The 19085-nt window shown below is 33.8% G+C and overlaps 1 protein-coding gene across 1 annotated transcript; it reads left to right on the forward strand.

Moving 5' to 3' along the window:
- The first annotated feature begins 7307 nt into the window (after positions 1–7307).
- On the forward strand, positions 7308–11405 carry LOC126885149 (uncharacterized). Its single transcript, XM_050651576.1, has 3 exons — positions 7308–8827; positions 9622–9694; positions 9748–11405. Exons 1-3 carry the CDS (start codon positions 8313–8315, stop codon positions 10549–10551), a joined length of 1392 nt encoding a protein of 463 aa, XP_050507533.1. The 5' UTR covers positions 7308–8312; the 3' UTR covers positions 10552–11405.
- The last annotated feature ends 7680 nt before the right edge of the window (positions 11406–19085 follow it).

Here is a 19085-nt window from a genome sequence, read left to right on the forward strand (position 1 = left end):
GTAAAATTGTATAACAAATTAGTAACATCATGTATATTATATTGTTATATTTCCAGGAACTATTTAATTGTATTGATCATATCCACCAATTTGAAAACAGAAAAAATTGGAAAAAATTAATGTTTATGATTTGGATGCTAAGTAAACCAGAGAATTTGTTGCTGGGGATACGTTTGGTTTGCCAAAGAGCTCTGGACATAAGATTTTCACCCAAATAATATAGAATTACAAAAAATTGGAAATAACTGATCTTGAATATCAATGTGTATATTGAGTTTAATTTTATTGTAAATATTCTATAATATAATTTTATTGTAAATATTGTATTAACACATTTGTGGACACATCTTTATATGCAGACAGTAATTTCCCTTTGTAAGTACATGCATATATAGTCGTATCTGCGAATGGGTTAATTGTAAATCGTAATCAATAAAAAATTTTTGTGAATCAATAAAAACTGGTTTGTTTGAAAATAAATGTAGTACAAATGTGTTAATATTTATTTTCATGCTTAGATAAAAACTAAATGTATTGTAACACAACCTTTCATATATCTTCCTCCTCCATTGTTAAGCAGAATTTGTTAACAAGAATTGTCCCTCCATTCTTTTTTTAATAAGAGGAATTTCTTCCTTAGTGTTCCTAGTATTTGGTTGTGGCTCTAAAATTGCATTTGTTTCACTGAGAGCATCTAAAAGGTCTCTCGATCCTTATTTCGTTTGACATAGCCATACTCGTAGAAATAATTCTATCTGTATTGATGGTATTATCAGAGAACAACGAACACATGGTGGTCTTCAGAGTGCTCCCAACCAACAGTACCTTATGCTGCTGCGTTTTCTTTTACTGTTTTAACCCTTATCCGGGCAAGTGGGGCTCAATAGGCCCGAAACGCCATGTCTTTTATATGGAAGTAAAATGTCTTGCCCGGATAAGTATTAAAGTGAGCTTTCTCGTTTCAGAATTTTTTATCGAATACAGCTTCAAGATAACGTAACCATGCAAAATAATTATTTTTTCCCTTTATAGGATGCCAGCAACAACTTTGTAATGTAAGATTGCTTGGAAATGTGCTTCTGTATGAGCATCATAAAGGGATGTCTACTGCATTCCCAGTTTATCTCAAGAGTTAGTTGGTTGTGATCAAAGAATCTTATTAAAAAATAGATTATATCTCCCTCTAGTTCTTTTTTCATAGTACTTATATTAAATTTGGAGTATGCCTAATTCCATGAAATGACAACAAATAATATGATTGTAAATAGTTTTGAAAAAGCTGTTTAAACTGTATAATTAAATTTTTTTTAAAACGTCTACTTTTAAAAATTTCGTACCTCGTCCCGCATACCAAAAAATATTGATTAATATATATATATATATATATATATAATCTAAACCTTTCTACCTAACGGTGTAAGGTGTTTAAAAATACATTTCATACATCTACATCATATACAAATCGTCTCCAATCTTGCTTATTCTTGGCCCTTCGTTTCGCTTCAGTCCACGTTGTATTTTTCGTCCTCAGAATTTCTACCACTTCATCGTTCCAGGTTTTCTTTGGTCTCCCTCTTCCTCTCTTGTTTCGTACTTTTGCCTCCCATATGCGTTTTACCTGTCTATCATCGTTCATTCTACACAAATGTCCAAACCATTTAAGTTTATTCCTATCTAATATTTGTGTTATTGGTTCGACTTGTAGTTCTTCTCGCACACTGCTGTTTCTTATTCTATCACGTCTTGTAATTCCTTTTACTTTTCTTAGGTACTTCATGTCCATGGAGTTTATTCTGCTTTTCGATGATGGTGTTAGCACCCAGCTCTCACTACCATAGGTAAGGATTGGCCTGAAGATTGTTTTATATACCATCATCTTTGTCCTGCTGCTTACTTCTCTCTTTCCAATGAATGTTCTGTTTAAGCTGTGGTACATTCTGGACGCCATGGTTATCCTTTCGTTGACTTCTTCTTCTGATCTTCCTCCATTCTCTATTTTCACACCCAAGTATTTATATGTTGTTACTTGTTCTAGTTTCTTGTTATTTATCTCTATATTTACTTGTTTATCTTCATTCCCCATGACCATTATCTTTGTTTTCTCCATGTTTATTTTCATATTTCTCTCTTCCAGCTCCTCTTTCCACATTATTAGGTTCCTTTTGAGGTCATCTTCGCTGTGTGCTAGTAACATCAGGTCGTCTGCAAATGCACATACTGAAATTCCTATAGGTTCTAGTCTGTGGTAACCAATGTGTAATTTGCGTGTCTTTGCTTCCATTACTTTTATGATGTCATCCATGAGTACGATGAATAGTGTGGGGCTCAGTACTCCTCCCTGCTTCAGTCCATCATTTATCTCAAAAGTTTCACAATGGGTATTATCTTTCCTGATGTAGCATTTGTTACGTTTATATAAGCTTTGTATAGCCTGCCTCAGTTTGGGTTCAATATTTCTTCGTTCGAGACTTTCCCATACTTTGTATTGTGAAACTTTATCGAATGCTTTTTCTAAATCTATAAATGCTGCATATACTTCATTTTTAGTAGTTCTCGTTTTTTCTGTTACTTGTTTGATCGTAAAGATGTGGTCTTGGGTACTCCGGCCTTTCCTGAACCCACTTTGTGGTTCTGCTAGGTTGTGTTCAACTATTGAACTAAGTTTTTTGTTTAAAATATATTCGTACGATTTAGACACCACACTTAACAACGTAATACCTCTGTAGTTGCCGCAATTTCTTGTGTCCCCTTTCTTAAAAATGGGCAATATAATTCCTGTTTTCCAATCTTCTGGTACAGTACCCAAGTGCCATGCTTTGTTGAGAATTTCTGTTAACATCTCTACCCCTGACACCCCTAGATTTTTCAGCATCTCTGGTGTGATCTTATCATGGCCTGCTGATTTTCCTACTTTTAGATGCGAGATGGCTTCCAGTACTTCATTCTTATCGATATTTTCGTCTTCGTCGTCGTGTTCTACGTTGGGGGTGGTCGTTTGTTCAGGTGACTCATTACTGGTGGTTGTTCCATTTAGTAGATCTTGGAAATGCTCCTTCCATCTTTTCATAATTTCGTCTTCATCTGTCAGTAGTACATTATCTTTTGATTTGATTTGTCTTATGTTTGGTTGTTTGTCCTTTCGTAGGTTCTTCAAAACTCTGTAGAGTAACTTCTGATTTCCTTGGCTATTTTCTTCTAATTTTGTTCCAAATTCTTCCCAGGATCTCTGTTTGGCTCGGGTTACTAGTTCTTTGACATTAGTACGTTGTTCTTTATATAGCGTGTAATTATTGTCTGTTCTGTCTCCGAGGTATTGTTTCCATAAACTTTTCTTTCTTTTCACTTGATCTTTAATTTCTTCGTTCCACCACCTTGTCTGTTTTGTATTTTTATTTACTACTATTGTACCACATGTTTGTTTTGCTGCCTTTAGCAAGATTAATAGCAAGCTGAAAATTTGTTAATAGCTTAACGGTGTCTACAGTAGAACCCCGCAAATCCGAACTAATTGGGGGGACAGCCTGTTCGGATTCCGAAAAGTTCGGATTATCCGAAAGTTAGCCTTAACTAGTAGTTCAAAGCTTTCATTGTGATTTTGAGTAGCCAAACGTTCTCGCACGAGTGTGGACAATATTTTTGGACTCAAGTTGACTACGAGAGAACCAAAGTAAGTTTGTATTTAACCTTTTTTAAACACTTTATAAACCTATATATTAAAGTATAATATTTATTTTTAAGGAATTTTAAATGTCAAAGTCCTAGTAATCCTACATTGTCCAATTTTCTGGCTTTACTCTGTATAATAAACATGTTTTTAAGTTTTTGTCTTGAATTTTTAAAAAAATTTCACTTTCCGTTGGTTCGGATTTGCCGAAAGTTCGGATTTGCGGGGTTCGGATTTACGGGGTTCTACTGTAGTTGGACACACTTTGATGTATAGAAACACTGGAACAGGGGAAGCCTTAATTGTGGAACGTGCCATCCTGACAAGTTTATGATTGTGAAAACTAGCAGGTTGTTTTTAAGTTTATTCAATAGCAAACTTTGTATATTTTAATATATGAAAAAATTTTTGTCCGAAAAATATGTTGGGCAGTTGGCTGAAAGACTTTGGTCGATGGCCTTTTGGTACATTGTATCAATAAAGTATGTCTCTCTCTATGTTGGGCATTTTAATAATTCCGACACATAGAACATGTCAGGATAGGAATTATATTGGTGATAAATAGCAGATTTTGCATGCTAATGAAAGAGTAGCAAATCAATTGGAAGTTCTGTCCGACACAATACATGAGACGTTTTTGTAGTCTGATCCTGTAGTCGAAACCTGTAACCTGTTCAACAATTAAAACTTCCCGTTCCAGTGTTTGTTTTGAATTAAAACATCTCAGTTTGTCCGACTAGACACCGTTAAGCTAATATCAAATTTTCAGCTTGCTATTAATAAACTTTCTTTTGGTATGCAGGATCCAGGCCTATTAACTATTTAACTCGAGCAGATTCCATTTTACCAGCGAATATAAATCTCATTCAAAATTCGGCATATCTAGATACTCCTCGTTAACTTAATGAAATCTTACCAGAATAATAAACGTTTACTACAAGAACAAGAAAATTTTGATAATAAATTAAAGATTCGGTCAGCTGTAGAAAGGTTTGAATAAAATGCAAATTTAGAGGATTAAAATTTGATACAGAAAATATTCGATTAACGAACATTTGTGTTTTACACAATTTTATAATATAGAAGGCAATGATGTTCTGGATAAATGCAATATTGAGTAGGTATGCTAAATAAAGAAATTAATAATATAACGGTGGGTGAAGAAGAATAAAAAATTGGAAATATTATTGAAAATAACTAATATTGAGTATTATTGTATAGGTACCTACCTACCTATATTAAATTTAATTTTATTGTAGGTAAATATTAATTACAAATAGTTGGTATGCAATCAATACCAATTTTTATAAGATTTGTGAATCAATCAAAAACTGGATTGTTGGAAAATAAATGAGGTAGGTTCCTACTATACAGATATTGTGTTAATATTTCTAGTACTATATAAATAAAAAAACACAAATATTTCTAACTTAATGTAGATAATAACTATATATAGGATACAAATTAATAATACTAAAATAAGAACTACAAATATTTACAATAAATTACATACAATAATTATTGTATTTATATTCAATTTTAATTAAATTGTCCATTTTACTTTGAACTTAATTTTAAAGTTGGCGGGATTCAGCTATCACAGCACAATAACAAATTTAAGGCTGAATAAAATGGCGAGCGCTTCCAATCCGATTAATTCAGCGCACCGTTCACTAGTAAAAGAGCTTCCAATCCGATTGCAATCCGTTTCCAAGCTCTCTGTTTGATGAACGCAACCATTGATGTAATATTTGTGCTGATTAAATTTTTATGTATTATTAGTAAATAATATTTGTGCTGAATTAATGTTACAAGACATTCATAATATAAATTGCTGTCAGAGTAATCTAGTAGATGTTCTTAAACTATATAAGGCCTACAATATTTTGAGATTATTATTTACTATAAATCTACATATTATTTTAAAACTATTTCGGCTAAAATAGGAATATATAATGGAACATATATGCACGGAGTGTACGCTCACATTCTCAAAACATTCTAATTTAAGAAGTCACCTGAAAACGTTTCATCCTGGTAAGTTGTTTTTGATTAATAACAATCCACTGGATATCTATGCAATCTACAAACTTGAAGACTTCTCGTTGTTATATCTACAATTTGATGATTCCTAATTCTTGTAATTTTAGATAAACTGGACATAATTGCACCCAACAAAATATTTAAGTCTATTGTACTTTGTAACAAATGTCCCAAAAGGTTCTCTAAATATTCCAATTTAAAAAGGCATGTCACTAAGTTTCATCCAGGTGAGGACAAAACTTCTATTTAGTGCTTTTTGGCTATTATTGTATACAGGAATCAATAGCGAACATATTTTATTTTATTTCAGAAAATATCAACGAGCTGACTTCATCTATAAGATTTGCCCATATCAATGCAGTGAATGCCAGAAAAAGTTTTCACATTTACAAAATCTTAGAAAACATAAAAAAATTCATGCAAAAGACAGTGATATTGGAAAAAAGCAACAAAACTTCAAGTGCAGTTTGTATAACTACGAAAATTCTATAAAATCCAATTTAATTCTTCATTTCGAAGAATATCATGCCATTAAAATAGAGCAACAAGATCTTCACTTTTCTAGTGAACTAGAATTTCAAAAATGGAAAACTGACATGGAAAAAAAAGAATTTTCTTCATATGTCACATACAGTCATCCATATACGACTGCAGAGGGCATTAAGAAACAGAGTTATATTTGCCATCGTTCAGATTTTTATGTGAAAAAGGGTAAGGATATGCGATATTTAAAAACCAAAGGAAGCAGAAAAATTAATGGAATATGTCCTTCTCGATTGAAAGTTTGTATTTTACCAGAAAATGGCAATGTTAAAATTAATTTTATACAAACTCACATTGGTCATGACAATGACTTGGGTCATTTGCAGTGGCGGTTCGTGATTTTTACAATAGGGGAGGCTATACCTAACTGTAAAATATCTAGACAAATTTGCACTAGCAAAATGCAAAAAAAATGCGCCAAAAAATGTAATTTAAGGCCCCATCTTTTGACCATTTTTTATTTACATTTCATAATATCATCCTAATTCATAATTTCATGATATCATCATTTTAAAAATAGTTAGTCTAATAGTAAAAGTTTAATACCAAAGTTTGTGTCGTTTATTTGTTAACAATTCCATCTATTTGTAAATAGATACCTATGCGTATCAAAATAAATACAGATTTGAAGTTTTGCAGTCCATACATAATGAAGCTTCAAATTTTTTAAGATACTCAACTGAATTTTTTTAATTCTAAACGCGGCCTACTGCGAATTCAAAAACACGATAAATTACCGATATTTTGCTTTGAGTTAGAGATATCGGAAAAAGTTATTTGAGCAAGTTGTTCCAAATATTATTATAACCCCACATACCAAATTTCATAACAAAATTCGCACTTTTAGATTTTTCATTATTTTTAGTCAGGACCCTAAAATTCGTTGTCCCGAGACGCACCCAACCACCCAACGGAGCTGAGAAGCTACACTGCCTCCCTTGGTATATCTCCGGGCAGCGTGTGATGGCGCCGTAGATGCCACTGTTAAGCCGATGCCGCACTGCAGGATGCTAGATGGTGGCTTGGAGGGTGGATTTTAAAGGTGGATGGTGGAGGGTCGCTGCATCCTGGACGCAGTGAAAGAGTGAAATGAAGTCAGAAGTCAGTATCCAACTGACTACTGAGGAATCGTTTGTTTCATTTGTTACGTTACATTTGGTTTGTTTTTAGCATATCGTCATATTAGAGGTAAAACTCACTCACTAAACTTTTTAGAAAATGGAGAAAAATCGACTTAAAGGCAAAAATTGCTTTTTAAATTCACCTGACTTGAATATTGGATTTTTTTTAATGCAACTGCAAAGAATAAATAAAACAGATATTTTAAGCCATGTTTCGTTACATAGTGGGTCTGCTGGATTCCAAATTGCCCTTCTTTTATACACAGCACTTATTACGCTTTCATCCATAGCGAGGCTACCCGGATGGATTATCAAACACGACTGATATGGGTGGATAGACGCCTGGCGGACCACCGGGTGGGTAGATGGTAGTGGAAGGCCACTGCGGCTACCGTCGCTGTATTATTCGTGGTATAAGTAGCTGGATGGTCGCCAGGCGGGTATCTACCATCCACCATCCTAGCAAACTTCCTGCACTGCGGCATCGGCCTTAGGAGACCGGGTCTCCTTAAACGCCTGCTGCGCTGCACGGAGCATTAGCAACGGAGAAAGCTGGGCTTCTCGGCTCCGTTCGTGCATCTCGGGATAACCCAGGGTCCTGCCTACAATAATATGTAATAAAACTGAGACGCGATCATGCGTTCTAATGCTAATGCTCCGTACGTATGGATAATTAGTGATAATATGGAATTTACACGTTGTATAATAGCGAGAGTAATTGTTGTTTTCGCGATTCATGATAAACAAAACAGTATAGAGTGTGTAAAAAATTTATGGGGAGGCTGAGCCTCCCTTGCCTCCTCTGACGAGCCGCCACTGGTCATTTGAATATTACTAAAAATGAAAAAATAGAAATAGCTAGTAAAATTGCTTCGAAAATTCCTCTTGTTTCCATATTAGATGAGATTAGAGATTCTGTAACTAATAATAAGTTGGAAAGGATGCATATCTTAACAAGAAAAGATCTTCATAATATATCACAAACTTTTAATTTAAATTCTGATGGAATTCGCCATAAAAATGAAGTTATAAGTATTGAATCCTGGATTGAAGAAGCCAAGAATAGTGGAATAATTTTATATTACAAGCCACAAGGGGCTTTATGTAATGATTTTCCTTGTTTAAAAAATGAAGATTTTCTGTTAATTGTTATGCATCCTGGTCAACTGGAAGTGTTAGACAAATACTCAGAAGATGTAATTTGTATCGACGGAACACATGGACTTAATGCTCATGATTTTGAACTTACTACATTGTTAATATTGGATGATATGAGGGAGGGATTTCCTTGTTGTTTTATGATTGGAAATCGGTCTGATGAGGAAATAATGACTATTTTTTTCATGAAGATAAAAGAAAATTTAGGAAGAGTAATCAAACCCATGGTTTTCATGTCAGACATGGCCCAATATTACTATAATGCATGGCTCCAAATTATGACTCCAGCTAAATTCAGGTAGAAAACTATGCAATATATTTTTATTTTTAAACGCTTTTATTTAGTTCAATAGTTTTCGTCAAATCTTTAGACATTAATTTGACTGCCTTTTCTCCAATGCAAATGAATGAAAATTTGCAGACATATGCATTTGCGGGAACAATACACGAATAGTCAATAAAAAAATTTTTTGTTTATTGTTTAGATAAAAAAAAACGATTTTAATGGAAAATACTTAAATTCTCTTGTTTTTTACGATGTAAAAACTTGAAACTTCTACGGATTGTAGCTAATGATATGAACCATACATAATTTCACTTCTTGCGTTAATTGTTTACGTTATGCTTCATAAATAAACAACAAAGTTTCAAATTTTTTGCCCATTCCAACTACTTTTCATGTTAGTAGATACATCATATGTTTTATACATATTTTAATAAACATGACGATATATTTTAATGTTTGAAAAGTGTAAGACTAAAAAGTACAAAATAAAAAAATATGAAAAAAAATTTTTAAGAAACGCTTTTCTTTAGTTATGAGTGACTAAAATTAAATATATAAAAAAATCAACTAAAAAGCAAAAAATAAAAATGAAAAAATCTAACACATTCGTTAAATAAAAGCGTGGGGCGAAAACCATTTATTCGATAAAGACGTGCCCCGCTTTTTTTTGACGAATGTGTTAGATTTTTTCATTTTTTTTTTGTTAATTTTTTATAATATTTTTAATTTTAGTCATTCGTTATTAAAGAAAAGCGTTTCTTAAAAAATTTTTTTATTAAATCTATATTATGGATATTAAATTTTAGGCTATTCTGTTCCTGGCACGTAGATAAAGCGTGGCGGAAAAATCTAAATAAAATTGATGGTCAAGAGCAAAAGGTAACTTAAATATTTAATTTTTTTGCCCACTCATCATATCATTCGTCTTTTAGGTTATCGTATACAAACAGCTACGTACCTTATTACAAGAGACCGATGTTACTTCATTTAGGGATATGATACAAAATTTTCAAATTTCTCTTCTATCTTCTGGTAATACCCAAGAATTTGGTCAATATTTTCAAAAATGTTATCTGCACAATATGGAATCCTGGGCGTACTGTTATCGCTTGCATGCAGGAATAAATACAAATATGAGCATAGAACGAATGCATCAAACGATTAAATATTTGTATTTAAATGGAAGACAAGTACGAAGGCTGGATAAAACTATCAATATCTTGATTAAATTAATTAAAGACAAATTGTTTGAACGGCTTATTACGTTGAATAAAGGTAAAATATCCAGCAAATTACGAGAGTTACGAAAAAGGCACAAAACAAGTCTTAATTTAGATATGAACACCATTGTCATGTCTGAAATGGGCTGGGAGGTACCATCAAGTTCAACCAATGATATCTATTTAGTTCAGAAAAACAAACCCAGTTGTGACTGCCGATTAGTCTGTGATTTGTGCCAATCCTGTCTACATTCATATTCCTGTACATGCTTGGATAACAGTATAATATGGAATATGTGCAAACACATACATCTTGTGTGTCAATTTATGAAAGGCCATCAAATTCAAGATACTAATGCAGATGAAGAACATATAATAAATACAGATGAGGTAAAAATTAAACAAGCTACAAAGCAAGCTAAATTTGTGGAATTTGTGAGTAAGTCTTGTAATACAATGGTAATATCAATCAAGAAAAAACGTCCAAACAACTGGAAGTTGAAAAACAGAAATTGATAGAAATACAAACCCAAATAATTCAAAATATAACAACTTTTGAACAACTTGAGGCATTTAAAAGTATTACAGCACCCTTGGTGCCTACATTAAGGACATTAGCAGAACATTCTGGAAATGAACTTAATATTGTGGCACTATCTCATGGAACACAAAACATTCCACACAATAAAAAAGTAGTTGCTCAAAAACGTTTATTTTCCACCAAAAAAAAACTACAAAGTCAAAAAAAAAGCTGTTATAAAAACCTGATGCTGAAGAAACAAATTTGATAGCAAATCAATTAATGCTACAAGTAAATAATGTGCTCTTTAATTAGAATAAAATCTTTATTTGTATACATTATTAATTTGTTTGATTTTCTCACCTATTCTAATTCATTTTTTTTTAATTCATATTGAAAATATTGTAGGCATTAATACTTTAAAAACATTTACTAACGTACCTACTCTGAAAGCAATTTATGATATTATGTCTCTTGTAACATTAAAGGCGGCTGCACAATTGCCCGGGAACGGGAACGAGAACGGAAACGGGAACGGGAAAAAAGTTAACCTCTATGTAAATTAATGTTGTAGATGCACAATAACCGAGAACGAGAAGCTGTCCGGTAACGGGAACGGGAAAGTTGACCATGTTTCAACTTTCTCGTTCCCGTTGTATTCCCGGAACCAATCAGAAGGCAGTATTAAAAATACTGACAAATGCCCAATAAAAATTTGTTATTAGAAGTGTGTGATCAAGTTCTATTGACAATTTTTATACATTTTGCATTAAAATAAATGACGAACGACGATTAATTTCTTTATTGGAAAAATCTCCTCATCCGTATGATTGATGTAGATCGTAGTACGTGTACTTATATGGTAACTAGATACAATAATAATACAAATATTTGAATGATATGCTTTTTATCTTTATGCTGACAAACCTTTGCGATTGCACACATATTGTGTAAATTAGTTCCAAGATTATAAAAAACGAAAATATTATAAAAGCTCGTCATCAAATAAATCCATATTTTTAGAGTTCACAGACATGTTCTCGTTCCCGTTTCCGTTCTCGTTCCCGTTCCCGGTCAATTGTGCAGCCGCCTTAATTCGTAATTTCATCAGCACCAATAATATTTATTAATACATAATATAATAATTTCAAATTCACAATAAAAATAAAACATAACCTTATAATATTCTTCTTCTTCTTCTTCCTTTATTGGGTTATATCCCTCGGGATAATTCGCCCAGCTTACACCAGGGAAATACTCTTGTCTTGCTCTGGGCAGTCGAATATTTCCAAATATATATGTTAAAGCCTCAATTTTTTTTTTAAATATATATTAGCAGGAACATCTTCGTATAGGGCCAGACAGTCCCTACAGGAAAGGCAATATTATACCATAAGGGTTAAGACTTTTATCATTTGGAGGTCCAATATCTTTTTATATCTTTATCTTCTTAATTTTTTTAATTCAAATTTGGGAATTGATTAATTTATAAATTAAGTTTGGCTAAGTTAAGGAATTTAAGGATCAGATTAATCCTACGTGGATTAAGGTTGGACATAAGTAGGCAAATTTCAATGGGAGTAGGGATATTTGTCTTGGCTAATTCTTTATATAGGTCAAAATTGGGTGACATATTTATAGGGCACTCAAAAATCAGATGATTTAAGGACCCAACTCGGCCACAGTCACAATATGGGTCATCTTTTACTCCTATCCTGAATAGGTGAACTGGAGTAGCACAATGACCTGTCCTCATTCTAATAATGGTGGTTATATGTCTTCTGTCTTGGTATGCAAAATTGTGGTACCAGGGGAGTTTATCTATCTGACCTACAATTTTAGAGTAAAATGAATTATTTCGATTTTTCCCCTGCCATTCTTGCTTCCACCGATTCCAGATGGAATGCTTGATGTCTGGTAGAAAGTTGGAATAGTGAAGAGTGATATCAGCAGCTACATTTAAGGTTCTACCTATATTAGCTAGTTTATCAGCCACCATGTTCCCTTTAATATTCGAGTGTCCTGGAATCCATGCCAGACTAATATTAACGTTATTTTCTTTCGCTTCAGTGATGCCTCTCTTGGTCATGAACGATGAATGTTCTGTTTCCATAGAATAGGTTGATCTGCCTATTTTCTGTAAGGCACTTTTAGAGTCCGAGCAGATGATTGCTTGTTTAATCCCATTTTTCAAAATAATTTGGAGGGCATGATTAATTGCGACAATCTCAGCCGTACATATTTGGGTATACTTAGGTAGTTTACTGGTATAAGAATAGTTGATCTCTCGGCTAAAGACACCAAAGCCTGCTGATCCTTCATCATCAACCGAGCCGTCCGTGAAGAATTTGGTGTGACTAGGTTTATTTAGAATTATTTTTTGGAGTTGAACTGAGGCAAGTTCATCTGAACGATTAGATTGGATATTTATGATTGGAATTGTTGATAATTGATGGTCTAGTTCAAAGTTATGGCATGGGTATAAGTCACTTAAATATAAGTTGGGATAAGTACTTTTAAATTTGTTTTTTAAAAGCACTAGAAATGGAATACTTCTGTTTTTCCAATGATTTTGGTTCCTTTGAATTGCCAAGTCTAACAGGTCGAGAGCGGAAATAATTGGGTTGCCAATTAACATTAAATTTTTTAATATAAATTTAGAGCTAAGCCATTCCCATCTAGATTTAAGCGAGATCTGACCACTTTCACTTAAGAGAGCATGAATAGGGGTAGATTTCATGCATCCAGTTATAATTCGGATACTTTTGTATTTTAGTTTCTCCAATCTTTTAATTAAGGAAGTTGGACAATCGAAAATTACCTGGCAGCCATAGTCCAGATGGCTCTGAATCAGACCATTGTGTACAATTTGTAAGGTTTTTGGATCACTTCCCCAATAAGTCCCACAAAGAGCTCTCATCACATTCAGGCCACGATTTACTTTTAGTTCTATTGAGTTTACATATGAATTCCACTTTAAGTTTTTTTGAATATTTACCCCCAGGTATTTGACTGAATCCACCCAACCAATATTCTGGTTACAAAATATTACGTTAGGGGGAGAGATTTTCGTGTTTCCTTTTGTAAATAATATTGCAGAAGATTTGTTCTTAGACAGATTTAAATTGTGGTCTAGCAACCATGATTCCATCTGAATCAATAATTTATTTACATTAATTACCAATTCATTAATATCACTCCCTCTAATCAGAAGAACCAAATCGTCTGCATACTGAATTAGTTTGCATGAAGAGGGGATTAAATTATACAGGGAAAGACAATATAGGTTGAAGAGGATAGGGCTTAATGGGGAACCTTGGGGTAGTCCCAGACTTGATTTTCTTGGGCCATGGGTTTGTCCCAGTTTGTCTTTGACAAATAGCTCTCTATCATTTAGAAGGCAGAAAATCAAATTAGCCAGTTGGGTTGGAATGTTATACTTTAATAATTTGGAATACAAGAGTGATATATTGACATTATCATAAGCAGAAGAGATATCTAGAAATATGCCAACAGTGTATTGATTTTGAGCGAAGCCTATTTGAATTGTTGAGGTGAGGTATGTAAGGCATTCCGTACAACCTCTACCCCTTCTAAATCCTAGTTGTAGTGGATTAAAAATCTTATTATGTTCCACAATCCACTCTATTCTATTCTTTATAAGAGTTTCGAGCATTTTGCCTACACATGAAGAAAGAGCTATTGGTCTAAAGTTTAACGGATTATTACAATCTTTATCTATTTTGATTATAGGTAAAATTACTGATTGTTTCCACTGAACAGGAACTATACCCGTTCTAAGACTTTCATTGAAAAGTTGAATTAATAACAAAGATCCAACAACGGGAAGATTTTTTAACATTGAGTAGGAAATCTGATCCAAACCAGGAGCCGAGTCAGATTTAATTGAGAGGGAGTTCTGATACTCGTCGAGAGCAAATGGCGGTTCTAGGGCTTGAGGAGATCTAACCAATACTTTATTGACAGCAGAAAGGGGGGTTAAGCAACATAGAATTTCGTGGGATATAGGAGTAGAGGGCAATTGTGTATATATTGAAGGTTTCGAAGCCGATACCTTATTAATTTTCTCCCACACAACTTTTAGAGGAGTGTTTCTATTTAATTTACTGCAAAATAGTCTGAAACTATTTTTACGTTTTGATTTTAGGAATTTTCTTGATTTGGCTATATTCTTTTTAGCCTCGATATAGTTTTCCATTGAGGGGATATTTTTAAATTTTTTTAAGGCAGACACTCTCGCAGAGACGACTTCAGCACATGAGTCATCCCACCATGGAATGTGGTATTTGGAATTATTAGGAGGGTGAAGCCAAGGTATTGTTTCATCAGCTACCGATGATATGGAGTTAGTAAAAAATTCGTAATCTTCCCTGGGAGAAGCTAAGAAAATGCTGTTTAAATTGTTATGATAAGTAGACCAATCAGCTTTCTTTAGATTTCTGATATGTCCTTAAGTACCTTAACCATTGTTTAATTAATAAGACCACTGTCGATGGAATAATTCATATTTATTACTAATATGTTATTCAATACATTTTACATTCAGTTTTTCCATAACTACTCTTTTTGCCCCGTTGTTGTCTCCCCTACCTGTCAGTCCGCATCGAACATCACCGCAGAACAGTAAGTGCCAGATGGTCATCTCTCTCAGAGCTACCAACTCACTTTAAGCTGTGTTTACACTGAAAACATCCCAACTTATCACCCTCACCCTTAATTAATATCTACCCAAATATGATTAATATGATTATGTAAAACCTAACTGAACAATTTTTTTTTTTTGACTTACTCTAGAATGAAATCATTGTATTTCTTTGGCATATTTGTAACGCGTCTGCTTCTACCTGTTTGAGACATATTATCAGATGGATAATTAACAATAATGTTTTGTTCATTATCTGACCTGTAAACTGTATCAGTTGATGATCTGTTGCCAGTGTCTGAAGAAGTAGCCATGTCCAGCAAAACTGGCTCACCTTGGGTTTCCATCGTTAACTTCTCCAAATTTGATTCAGATTGTGTTATACTCTCACCTACCGGATGTACTACGTTTGGTAGTTTTATATATTGAAAGTCATTGTTACTGTCAAGTTCATTTTCCCTGTTGTTTGCAAACTCAGTGCTACACCTGCCTACCTGATTCGTATGACGCTTCCATACCTGACCACTATCTAATCTGCAATAATAAGTTTTCTTACCTACTTTATTTATTATTTTAGCTGCCACCCACAACTTTCGGTTTGTTTCCCTATAGTCTCTTACCATAACCCTTTCTCCTATTTCAAAACATCTTTTCTCCTTTATAGAAATATTTTGCTGTTCTTTACTGGGCTTTTCGGCCATCATTGATATTCTTGTTCGCAATGATCTATTATATACAAGTTCAGCTGGTGACTTTTCTGTTACTGGGTGTTTTGTGTTGCGATATGTTAGTAAATATCTTGATATTAATGTAGACAGTGGAATACCAGAGTTTCTTGGATCATCTAGGGCTGTTTTCAGCTTCATTTTAAATGTCCTGACATACCGTTCTGCAGCTCCGTTGCTGGATGGATGGTAAGGTGCCCCTGTTAAATGCTTAATCCCATTTTTCTTAAAGAATATTTCCATGGTTTTGTCAACTAGTTGAGGTCCATTGTCACTCACACATAACCTTGGTAGTCCCATTCTGGCAAAAACTTCCCTTAGTTTTTCTTGCGTTTCTGCTGCTGTCGCCCTACTCATAGGAAATACCTCTACCCATTTGCTGTAAGCATCCACCAATATTAAGCACAACTTGCTTTTTAATTGCAAAAAATCTATATGCACTCTGTCAAATACTTTGTCCACTTCAGGCCACGGTGAAAACTCTGATGGAGGGTTGTCTCTATTCTTTAAACATGGACCACAACTTTTTACCCTATGCTCTATGTCGGAATCTATTTTAGGCCAGTAAACATATGATCTCGCTAATGACTTGCACCTGACTATTCCAAAATGTCCTGCATGGAGCTCATCGAGGATTTGTGGTCTTAGACTTGATGGTACCACAATACGATGTCCCCACATTATTATGTGCTCATCTAAATACAACTCTTGTCGTTTATGGTAAAATGGCATTATTTCATCACTTAAATGTTTGGGCCATCTTTCCGTTTTAATATACATCTTTATTGCCCTTAAAATGCCATCTTTGTCTGTTTCTTCTCTAAGTACTTTGTTGTTAATTGGCCAGTATTCTATAGACTCCGTGAAATGAATATATGTCATTCCTTCCGCTGGTTCCTCTACTGTTCCCGTAACCTGCACTGGTGACCTTGATAAATAATCAGCTACAGGATTGTTTATTCCCTTGATATGTTCAATACTGTAGTCAAACGATGACAAAAATAAAGCCCACCTTTGTATCCTGTTTGCGGACATTTTAGGGATGCTCCTGTGTTCTCCAAATAATGCAACTAGCGCTTTTTGATCTGTCCTTAATTTAAACTTATTACAGCAGAGGTACTGGTAAAATTTATTTATGGTAAAATGAACTGCTAAAGCCTCTTTTTCAACTGTAGAATATTTTTTTTCTGCTGGCATGAGAGTTCTTGACACACATGCTACTGTTCTCTCCTCTCCCTCTTTAACTTGGCTTAACATGCCTGAAATACCCTTGTCACTTGCATCTGTTGTTACTATTATTGGAAGGTCAGGGTCAAAATAAACTAAACAATTATCTGATGCTATTATATCTTTTATAATATTGAATGCCCTTTCACATTCTTTTGACCAGAAAAACTTTACATTACCTTTTAAAAGCTTGTATATTGGTTCTAAGATCTGGGCAGCCCGAGGTATAAATTTATGGTAATAATTTACTAGCCCTGTAAAAGCTCTAACTTCTGTTATATTTTCTGGTTTAGGTGCATTTATTATTGCAGCAATTTTACTATCTGTTTTCTTAAGGCCTTCTTTTGATATTTTGTACCCCAAGTATTCAACTTCCTCTTTAAAAAATACACATTTTTCTTTACAAACTGTCAGCCCAGCCTTTTCAAGTTTGCTAAGAACTTCCCTCAAGTTAGTCATATGTTCTTCTGCTGTTTCCCCCGTTACTATTATATCATCTAAAAAGTTTGTTACATTTTTCATGCCCTTAAAGAGATTTTCAATTTCTCGTTGAAATATACTACTTGCTGATTTTATTCCGAATGGTAATCTTTTAACTGCGTACAAACCCCTGTGAGTGTTCCACGCTAACAACTTACTTGATTCAATATTTAAGGAGAACTGCATATAAGCTAGTTGTAAATCAATTTTTGAAAAACGTTGACCTTTTTTTAGTTTATTCCATAATTCATCAATTTTTGGAAGTGGATATTTCACATCTTCTAAATGTTTATTTATTGTTGTTTTGTAATCCCCACATATTCGTATTTTCCCATTTGATTTTTGAACAAAGACTAAAGGTGTTCCCCAATCTGAATTGTCTATTAATTCTATTACTCCCTCTTTCTCTAACCTATCTAACTCTAACTCTACCTCTTTCGCATAGGCTAAAGGAACAGCTCTGTGCTTGCAAAAAACTGGTTTAGCATTTTCCACAACTTTAATTGAAATTTCCTTATGATTAAAGTTTCCTAACTTACTAGTAAATACGTTTGAAAAACTGTTTATTAGATCTAGAATTTTACTATTACTTACAATTTGATTCATCATTTCAAGCCTAATATTGAAGGCCTTTATCCAGTCTCTCCCTAGAATATTTGCAGAACCTTTTTGAACAACGTATAGCTTTACTGGTATTTTCTTGCTTTTATAGCCCATATCTATTATAAAATATCCCTCTGGTGAAAAGACACTACCTTCATAACTTTTTAGCAACAGATCATCACTGGTTAGCCTAAAATGAGAAAAATTATTTATATATGTTTCTTTTGTGATTGCACTTATACCAGCGCCACTATCAATGATCATCTCATATATTTTGCCTTCAATCTTTACCTGGATTTTAAAGGGATTGTCTACCTTGACTTGTACATGGCACAGATCAACAATTCTTGATTCTATGCTGTCTAATGTATAAATGTCCTCTTCCGCCTCACTATCTATAAAATTAACACTATTTTTATGTGCCAAACAGACCCTAGCCAAGTGCCCAATTTTTTTACATATATTACAAATGTAATCTTTATATTTACAACTATTTTTGTGTTTATTTCCACATATCTTACATTTTGACATCTGATTGACACTTGAATTTACATTGATGTTTGAGCTGCCATGCATTGTCCGCCTTGTCCCATGTTGCCAACCTCCATCCTGTCCCTGCCGACGAACTCGAGAACTCGACGATGACGAAGCTTGCTGATGATCTATCACGTGAACATTTACAGTTGACCTCGAGCTTGTTTTTGAAGCCATAATAGCATTTTCTGTCTTCATTGCCAAACTCACCATCTGCTCCATCGTCGCCTTTTCATCCTCTTCGCATAATCTGTCGAGAATTTTACTAGGACACATACCACTCACGAACTTATTTAGC

Source organism: Diabrotica virgifera, chromosome 5 (genome assembly GCF_917563875.1).
Source record: "Diabrotica virgifera virgifera chromosome 5, PGI_DIABVI_V3a".
NCBI lineage: Eukaryota > Metazoa > Arthropoda > Insecta > Coleoptera > Chrysomelidae > Diabrotica > Diabrotica virgifera.

Coding starts and splice junctions, on each gene's coding strand:
- LOC126885149 (XM_050651576.1), top strand. CDS start 8,313: ATGCATATCTTAACAAGAAAAGATCTTCATAATATATCACAAACTTTT. Junction 8,828..9,621: donor ATGACTCCAGCTAAATTCAG/GTAGAAAACTAT, acceptor ATTAAATTTTAG/GCTATTCTGTTCCTGGCACG. Junction 9,695..9,747: donor TTGATGGTCAAGAGCAAAAG/GTAACTTAAATA, acceptor TTCGTCTTTTAG/GTTATCGTATACAAACAGCT.